Below are 10,119 nucleotides of genomic sequence, written 5' to 3' on the forward strand. Positions count from 1 at the left end.
AACTATGATAGCCAGTACTAAACTCCATAGACTATAACCCCCACAATACACAATACTGAACCCCATTTCCTAGACCAGAGCTCTCAAGCACGCAGCCCATGGGCCGCCCAGGAGGCAAGGTGCCCAAGGAGCAGGAATATAGCATGTGCTGGCATTACTAAACGCTCCCTGGTCCTTTTCAGTGGGTACCAGTGCCGCCCTATGTCCTGGCAGTGTACAGCTTCAGGAAGTAGTGCGTAGGCGCACACCATGGTCTGACACTGTGCAGCACTGGTGCCGGGACAGTGCTGCACTGCAGTCTGCATTTATTCTGGGGTCTGGAGTCTGTCTGTATTCATTTGTAGGTCTGTTTGGAGGTGTATATGAATTCTGGGGTCTGTATTAATTTGAAGGTCTAGTCTCGATGTATGTATGATTTATGGGTTCTATATTGATTTTAGGGTCTGGTCTGGGGATCTGTATTAGTTCTGAGGTCTGGTCTGGGGATCTGTATTAGTTCTGAGGTCTGGTCTGGGGATCTGTATTAATCCTGGGGTCTGGGGATCTGTATTAATTCTGGGGTCTGGGGATCTGTATTAATTCTGGGGTCTGGGGATCTGTATTAATTCTGGGGTCTGGGGATCTGTATTAATCCTGGGGTCTGGGGATCTGTATTAATCCTGGGGTCTGGGGAACTGTATTAATCCTGGGGTCTGGGGATCTGTATTAATCCTGGGGTCTGGGGAACTGTATTAATTCTAGGGTCTGGGATCTATATTAATCCTGGGGTCTGGGGATCTGTATTAATTCTGGGGTCTGGTCTGGGGATTTGTATTAATCCTGGGGTCTGGTCTGGGGATTTGTATTAATCCTGGGGTCTAGTCTGGAGATCTGTATTAATCCTGGGATCTAGTCTGGAGATCTGTATTAATCCTGGGATCTAGTCTGGAGATCTGTATTAATTCTGGGGTCTGGTCTGGGGATCTGTATTAATCCTGGGGTCTGGGGATCTGTATTAATTCTGGGGTCTGGGGATCTGTATTAATTCTGGGGTCTGGGGATCTGTATTAATCCTGGGGTCTGGGGATCTGTATTAATCCTGGGGTCTGGGGAACTGTATTAATTCTAGGGTCTGGGATCTATATTAATCCTGGGGTCTGGGGATCTGTATTAATTCTGGGGTCTGGTCTGGGGATTTGTATTAATCCTGGGGTCTGGTCTGGGGATTTGTATTAATCCTGGGGTCTAGTCTGGAGATCTGTATTAATCCTGGGATCTAGTCTGGAGATCTGTATTAATCCTGGGATCTAGTCTGGAGATCTGTATTAATTCTGGGGTCTGTTCTGGAAGCCTTTGAGATCCCTGCCCTAAACTATAACACTACATTTATCACTTTCAGTAATTAAAACCCATATGCAGTACTATAACCCCCACAGTATACTTGTAATCCATAGTACTAAACCCCATACACTGGAATATAATCCCTACTCTCCTCACTACTACTAACGCCCCCTTAATGACGCCATATGTATAGCTTCAACCCTATTATAAAGCACACTTACCTAGGAGGCCGCACAGATGAAGAAAGTGCAGAGAAACGATGACTAGGAGTAGCTTCATTTTCTGAGTTACCATGATAGGGTGCTAGACTCCTAGGATGGCTTTATATAATGATGTCACAAGGAATAACATTGTGATGTCAGCATTTAATCAAAATAACACTATGGGGTCATGAATACAGATAAATTACCATGGCAACCATTCAGATGTAAACATAACAAAGTGAATGTCCACCAGTTATTCTCATGTGCTGAGTTATTTCTTTGATAACCCCTGCATAGACATGGAGGGGAATGATAATTCTAGATACCTGCAGCCAACAGTAGAGGGAGCTCATGGGATTATACCCCCCCCCAACGATATGCCACAGAACAGCCCAGCCATAACATTGAAGGGGTTTTCCAAAACTTTTACACTGATGACCTATCCTCAGGATAGGTCATCTGTATCTGATCGGTGGGGGTCTGACAGCCGGGACCCCCTGCCGTTCAGCTGTTTGAGAAGGCACCAATGCTTGAAGTAGCGTGGTGGCCTTGTCTCAGCTTTTCCTGGGCCAGTGATGTCCCGTTCATATGACGTAGAAGCAGCTCAGCCCCATTGAAATAAATGTGGCTGAGCTGCGATACCAAGCACAGACACTATACAATGTACAGCACTGTGCTTGGTAAGCTGTGAGAAGGCTGCAAACAGCTGATCAGCGGGGGTCCCGGATGTCGGTCCCCCACTGATCAGATACTGTATAAAAGTCTCAGAAAATCCCTTTAAAACTTTCTGCCTAATATTGTGTAAGTCTCCCTTGTCTCGAGTCATGGTCTTTGAAGGTGTCCAGTATTATTTTTTCAGCAATATGGGCTACAGTAACTATTCTGCAGGATCTGACCACACGAGATAGGCTTTGCTCCCACCTTGGCCGACCATGATGCTGCCGCCAATTCACCAGTTGTTCCTCCTTAGATCATTTTTGGAAGGTACTGACCACTGCACACCTGGAACACCCAACAACCCCTGCCATTTTGAGGATGCTCTGACCCAATCATCAGCAATCACAATTTGGCCCTTCTCAAAGCCACCTGGATCCTTAGGTTTGCCCATTTCCCCCCCGCTTGTAATGGCTGCTATTAGTAATTTCTACCTCTTGAAGTCAATCATCTCTTCGATCAAGGTCACTTCAATAGATTATCACTGCACACCAGAGGACACCTCGATGTCTAGTGTTTCCAGAATTTATTTTTATTATATACAAAAATGTAAAAAACAAAACAAAACCTAAAATAAAATAAAACAATCACTTGGGTTACGTTAGTCCTGTGTTGTAGGGCACTGCTCCCCTATGGCGACACAAGAACTGACTTGTATACTCCCATCTTCCTCGACACGCAGGTTCCACTGTGGTCTCGGAGACATGAAGCTAATTTTAAACACTTGCTCCTTAACCCCGGATGAGAGCTCATGATACACAAGGCACTGGTTTGGGAAGTACCGTTCAACGGCCACAAACGCCTCGTCAGTACCAATGGAGTTTGGGGCCGCAGACACTAGGAGGCCACAGCGGGAGTGGGATACAGAGTCCAACATCAGGGTAGAGATAAGAGCTCCATCGTGGAGGCTACATGTGGGTGGGAGGTATCGCTCCAGTCTATCCACCAGGATGAGGGAAGGAGCAGGAGATGTTAGATGAAGTGAGGAGAAGAACTGAAGAAGATCCTTCAAGGAAGGGGGGTACACAAAGCGGATTTTCTGCAAAGAGAGAAAAAAAAAGATCAATGTTTGGATTCCCTGAGTATATTGATAGTGCTGTGAGTTCCTACTAAGAGAGGGGAAGAGTGAGCTGTGGAAAGGGGGCATTCAAGGAGATTTTTTTAAAAATATTTTTGGAGGGTACATTATTTGTTTCTACAATTCCTTCAGTATACCAAACGTAGATAGACACATCTACACACAACTTCGCTGAAGGCCATGCCGACGAAAAAAGTCCCCAGCAATACAAATCTTAGCACTATAGTGCTAGAAGATCCAGAGACAAGACATTTCCAGGACCCTTGAGGTAAATGAGAGGATGTTCAAATCCATTCCTCCTAAGATAAGCCTCACAGGGTATCTTGTAGCCACGCTATGGACAACGCCGTTCCGTTATTTGATATATACGGTGCTGGGTGGACACCTCATGTCCTCAAGTCTTATAATGGGGGATCGTCCATGTGAGAACCACTCCTTTATTAACTACATCCATGACGGACTCATGTAAATTAGGCTCTGTCCAAACGGTACAGTCAAATCTTGTTCATTTTGGCCACAATTTCATGGTAACAAACGGAGACTTGACCACACAGTGTACGTAAGCCCGGAGGACTAGTGTTGAGCGAACTTCTGTTTTAAGTTCGGCGTCTAAAGTTCGGCTTCCGGTTAGCGGAGAATCCCGATTTGGATTCCGGATTCTGTTGTGGTCCGTGGTAGCGGAATCAATAATGGCCAATTATTGATTCCGCTACCACGGACCACAACGGAATTCGGAATCCATATCGGGATTCTCCGCTAACCGGAAGCCGAACTTTAGACGCCGAACTTAAACAGAAGTTCGCTCAACACTACTGAGGACTCTTCCTTGTTTTGGAACCCATGTCAAAGCATACCATGTAGATGGACCTTGATGCTTTATTTTCTATAAAACGTGTGCACTACATAAGCGTATGTAGGTTCTGCTACCATGCCTATGTAGAAGGTTTTGTCTGAAATGGACTACCCCTTTAAGTCTGTAACTACAACGGACCACCTCATATGATGATCTGACTAGAATGTTTTAGTAATCCATAGCAACCAATCAGAATTCAGCTTTCATCTCCACCTCCGCATAGGAAAAATGAAAGCTGCACGCTAATTGGTTGCTATGGGCAAAACATTTGCTGATACCGTGCCATCATGTTTCTTACTCAGAGACCCACCCCACCCCGTCCCTTCACGGGCACCTTAAGTATAAGTGGGTCCCGGGCCGCTCTGCCCGCTTTGGGCACAGTCTGCAGCGGCTCCGGGCATAGATACAGCACCGTTCCTTCCTCCTCTGCCGCAAGAGCCGCCACCATAAACATAAGCCCGCTCATCCGGCAGTCAGGGGGCCCAAGGATCAGCACTGGAGGTCCATGCGGACCACACTCTGCGGCCCCCACCTCACCGGGCTGCTGGGAGCCACTCAGCTCCCTGAACACCCGAAGCAGCGTCCGCGACATGTTATGGCGGGAACCGCGGCAGCCGCCATTTTGTGCGCGTCACACGACGACACGCTCTGTAAATGGCCGCTGGTGGTTGGCTTATAGTCTGAGGGAAGGAGGAGGAGGCGGCGTCTGGTACGTGTCACTTCATCGTGACTAGAGCTGTGGAACTTCAACTCCCTGCTGTTCCTGTCAGGATGAGCACCTATAACTCAACTGATAGCGGTATAAAATGGCGGATGTGCAGTAGATGAGGGAGTCTTCTTCTATGAGATAGCGTTTCATTACACCTTCATGTCGGTGACCTCAGGACATGGCCAGACCTAAGGCACTTTTCACATTGGGGGTCATTTGCGAGCAGATTCGTCGCATGACCCCGTTTTAAATGCCTGTGAGACAATATTTATCGCATGGGCATTTTTATGGCGCATTTAACACATAGGAGTGGTGGGCCCCGGCAAATGTAATAATTTTATGGCAGGAAAAAGGCGTAAAAGATGACAAAAACTACGCCAGCGAGTGCCTGATGAAGGTTTGCTGACAGGCACAAGGTCTACCAAAGATCCGCCTAATGTATGATGAGGTGCACGCCCCAATATTAATTAGGCGCATCTTCTGGCAGCAACGGCAGCGTAAAAAGTAATAAAAAGGCCACCAAAAAAAATGATGGTCCTAATAAATGACCCTGATGTGGTGGTGGGGGGGGGTCATTTACAAAGACCAGCTTTTTACGTCGGTCTTTTCACCTCACCTCAGTGCTCTGAAGTAACTTGTCCTCCTGTGTGATTAGGATGGGTTTTCTGTGTACTAATAGGACGGCAGCCATTTTATTTCTCCTAATGATTGCTCCGTAGATAAAACGAGCCAATATATCTAATGAAAGGTGTAAAGGGAAATATTAACTGCCTCCGGACCGCCTAACGCAGGATTGCGTTCCGGAGGCGGTCGATTTGTTCTTCCTTGACGCTTCGGTGCGTCATCACGCGAGACGCAAGATTTCCTATGAACGCGCGCACACAGGCGCGTGCGTTCACAGGATCGGGAGGTAAACGAGTGGATCTACAGCCTGCCAGCGGCGATCATTTGCTGGGAGGCTGTAGATCCGATTTTTTTAACCCCAAAAAGGTATATTAGACGCTGTTTTGTTAACAGCGTCTAATATACCTGCTACCTGGTCCTCTGGTGGTCCCTTTTGCTTGGATCGACCACCAGAGGACACAGGCAGCTCTCTAAGTAGCACCAAACACCACTACACCCCCCCTGTCACTTATTAACCCTTTATTAACCCCTGATCACCCCATATTAGACTCTCTGATCACCCCCGTCATTGATCTGCAAAACACATACGGACGTCTGAATGGAGCCTTACAGGGGGGTGATCAATGACAGGGGGTGATCACCCCATATAGACTCCCTGATCACCCCCCTGTCATTGATCACCCCCCTGTAAGGCTCCATTCAGACGTCCGTATGTGTTTTGCGGATCCGCAAAACACGGACACCGCGTATCCGCAAAACACGGACACCGGCAATGTGCTTTCCGCATTTTGCGGATCGGCACATTGCCAGAACTATATAGAAAATGCCTGCAATTGCGGAAAAGAATAGGACATGTTCTATAGGCTCTACAAAAAACACAGTGATCGCCCGATCAGGCCTGATCTTGTGCGCGCACTTGCGTTCAGTCCGCCCCACCGCAGTGACAGAATTTTCTTTTCTGATCACTGCAAAAACACCGTAAAATCGCTGCGGCGCTACAAAGATCACTTTTGAGGGGCATGGCGAGTTCATAGAAGATTTTTTTTTTTTTTTTGCACAAGTTAGTGGAAATATTATTATTATTTTTTTTTTCTTACAAAGTCTCATATTCCACTAACTTGTGACAAAAAATAAAATCTCACATGAACTCACCATACCCCTCACGGAATCCAAATGCGTAAAATTTTTTAGACATTTATATTCCAGACTTCTTCTCACGCTTTAGGGCCCCTAAAATACCAGGGCAGTATAAATACCCCACATGTGACCCCATTTTGGAAAGAAGACACCCCAAGGTATTCCATGAGGGGCATGGAGAGTTCATGAATTTTATTTTTTGTCACAAGTTAGTGGAATATGAGACTTTGTAAGAAAAGAAAAATAATAATAATTTCCAGCTAACTTGTGCCAAAACACAAAATCCTCTAGGAACTCGCCATGCCCCTCACGGAATACCTTGGGGTGTCTTCTTTCCAAAATGGGGTCACTTGTGGGGTATTTATACTGCCCTGGCATTTTAGGGGCCCTAAAGCGTGAGAAGAAGTCTGGAATCCAAATGCGTAAAAAATACCCTGTGAAATCGTAAAGATTCTCATTGGAATTTGGGCCCCTTTGCGCACCTAGGCTGCAAAAAAGTGTCACACATGTGGTATCGCCGTACTCAGGAGAAGTAGGGCAATGTGTTTTGGGGTGTATGTTTACATATACCCATGCTGGGTGAGAGAAATATCTCTGTAAAATGACAACTTTGTATAAAAAAATGGGAAAAGTTGTATTTTACAGAGATATTTATCTCACCCAGCATGGGTATATGTAAAAAGACACCACAAAACACATTGCCCTACTTCTCCTGAGTACGGCGATACCACATGTGTGACACTTTTTTGCAGCCTAGGTGCGCAAAGGGGCTCAAATTCCAATGAGAATCTTTACGATTTCACAGGGCATTTTTTACGCATTTGGATTCCAAACTACTTCTCATGCTTTAGGGCCCTAAAAGGCCAGGGCAGTATGAATACCCCACAAGTGACCCCATTTTGGAAAGAAGACACCCCAAGGTATTCCGTGAGGGGCATGGTTAGTTCCTAGAATTTTTTATTTTTTGTCACAAGTTAGTGGAAAATGATGATTTTTTTTTTTTTTTTTTTTTTCATACAAAGTCTCATATTCCACTAACTTGTGACAAAAAATAAAAACTTCCATGAACTCACTATGCCCATCAGCGAATACCTTGGGGTCTCTTCTTTCCAAAATGGGGTCACTTGTGGGGTAGTTATACTGCCCTGGCATTCTAGGGGCCCAAATGTGTGGTAAGGAGTTTGAAATCAAATTCTGTAAAAAATGACCTGTGAAATCGTAAAGATTCTCATTGGAATTTGGGCCCCTTTGCGCACCTAGGCTGCAAAAAAGTGTCACACATGTGGTATCGCCGTACTCAGGAGAAGTAGGGCAATGTGTTTTGGGGTGTATGTTTACATATACCCATGCTGGGTGAGAGAAATATCTCTGTAAAATGACAACTTTGTATAAAAAAATGGGAAAAGTTGTCTTTTACAGAGATATTTATCTCACCCAGCATGGGTATATGTAAAAAGACACCACAAAACACATTGCCCTACTTCTCCTGAGTACGGCGATACCACATGTGTGACACTTTTTTGCAGCCTAGGTGCGCAAAGGGGCTCAAATTCCAATGAGAATCTTTACGATTTCACAGGGCATTTTTTACGCATTTGGATTCCAAACTACTTCTCATGCTTTAGGGCCCTAAAAGGCCAGGGCAGTATGAATACCCCACAAGTGACCCCATTTTGGAAAGAAGACACCCCAATGTATTCCGTGAGTTCATGTAAAATTTTATTTTTTGTCACAAGTTAGTGGAATATGAGACTTTGTAAGAAATAAATAATTAAATAAATAAATCATTTTCCGCTAACTTGTGACAAAAAATAAAAACTTCCATGAACTCACTATGCCCATCAGCGAATACCTTAGGGTGTGTACTTTCCGAAATGGGGTCATTTGTGGGGTGTTTGTACTGTCTGGGCATTGTAGAACCTCAGGAAACAGATGACAGGTGCTCAGAAAGTCAGAGCTGCTTCAAAAAGCGGAAATTCACATTTTTGTACCATAGTTTGTAAACGCTATAACTTTTGCGCAAACCAATAAATATACATTTATTGCATTTTTTTTATTAAAGACATGTAGAACAATAAATTTAGAGAAAAAATTATATAGAAATGTAGTTTTGTTTGAAAAATTTTACAACAGAAAGTGAAAAATGTCTTTTTTTTGTAAAAATTTTGGTTAATTTCGATTAATAACAAAAAAAGTAAAAATGTCAGCAGCAATGAAATACCACCAAATGAAAGCTCTATTAGTGAGAAGAAAAGGAGGTAAAATTCATTTGGGTGGTAAGTTGTATGACCGAGCAATAAACGGTGAAAGTAGTGTAGGTCAGAAGTGTAAAAAGTGGTCTGGTCATTAAGGGTGTTTAAGCTAGGGGAGCTGAGGTGGTTAAAGGGGTTCTCCGGGCTTTTAATATTGATGACCTATCCTCCGGATCCGGCCCCCCCCCCCGCTGATCAGCTGTTTGAAGAGGAGGTGCGTGCCGTGCCAGCGCTGCCTCCTCTTCACTGTTTACCTTCTCGCTGTCGCCTCTGCAGCGGTGAGCAGGTGTAATTACATCCAAGCCGTCCCATTCATTTCAATGGGATGGATCGCTCCTATACAAGTGTATGGGAATGATCCGTCCCATTGAAATAAATGGGACGGTTAGGTGTAATTACACCTACTCACCGCTTCAGAGGTGACGGCGAGAAACTAAACAGTGAAGAGGAGGCAGGGCGCGGACCTCCTCTTCAAACAGCTGATCGGCGGGGGTGTCGGACCCCTGCCGATCTGATATTGATGACCTATCCTGAGGATAGGTCATCAATATTAAAAGCCTGGAGAACCCCTTTAACCACCTCCGGACCGCCTAACGCAGGATCGCGTTCCGGAGGTGGCAGCGCTGCGCACAGTCACGCATATACGCGTCATCTCGCGAGACGCGAGACTTCCTGTGAACGCGCGCACACAGGCGCGCGCGCTCACAGGAACGGACGGTAAGAGAGTTGATCTCCAGCCTGCCAGCGGCGATCGTTCGCTGGCAGGCTGGAGATGTGTTTTTTTTAACCCCTAACAGGTATATTAGACGCTGTTTTGATAACAGCGTCTAATATACCTGCTACCTGGTCCTCTGGTGGTCCCCTTTGTTTGGATCGACCACCAGAGGACACAGGTAGCTCAGTAAAGTAGCACCAAGCACCACTACACTACACTACACCCCCCCCCCCGTCACTTATTAACCCCTTATTAGCCCCTGATCACCCCTAATCACCCCTGATCACCCCTGATCACCCCATATAGACTCCCTGATCACCCCCCTGTCATTGATTACCCCCCTGTCATTGATCAACCCCCTGTAAAGCTCCATTCAGACGTCCGCATGATTTTTACGGATCCACTGATAGATGGATCGGATCCGCAAAACGCATCCGGACGTCTGAATGAAGCCTTACAGGGGCGTGATCAATGACTGTGGTGATCACCCCATATAGACTCCCTGATCACCCCC

General features: G+C 45.7%; 1 protein-coding gene across 1 annotated transcript; it reads right to left on the reverse strand.

Annotated features, from left to right (window-relative positions):
• Positions 1-2,754: 2,754 nt before the first annotated feature.
• On the reverse strand, positions 2,755-4,795 carry SWSAP1 (SWIM-type zinc finger 7 associated protein 1). The gene is made up of 2 exons (XM_040415024.1): positions 4,503-4,795; positions 2,755-3,276 (listed from the first exon to the last, which is right to left on the reverse strand). The coding sequence occupies exons 1-2, from the start codon at positions 4,758-4,760 to the stop codon at positions 2,839-2,841; spliced, it is 696 nt and encodes a 231-aa protein (XP_040270958.1). The 5' UTR covers positions 4,761-4,795; the 3' UTR covers positions 2,755-2,838.
• Between the last annotated feature and the right edge of the window lie 5,324 nt (positions 4,796-10,119).

This window comes from Bufo bufo, chromosome 1 (genome assembly GCF_905171765.1).
Source record: "Bufo bufo chromosome 1, aBufBuf1.1, whole genome shotgun sequence".
In the NCBI taxonomy this organism is placed as follows: Eukaryota; Metazoa; Chordata; class Amphibia; order Anura; family Bufonidae; genus Bufo; species Bufo bufo.

Coding starts and splice junctions, on each gene's coding strand:
- SWSAP1 (XM_040415024.1), bottom strand. CDS start 4,760: ATGTCGCGGACGCTGCTTCGGGTGTTCAGGGAGCTGAGTGGCTCCCAG. Junction 3,277..4,502: donor GGGACCCACTTATACTTAAG/GTGCCCGTGAAG, acceptor CTCTCTTTGCAG/AAAATCCGCTTTGTGTACCC.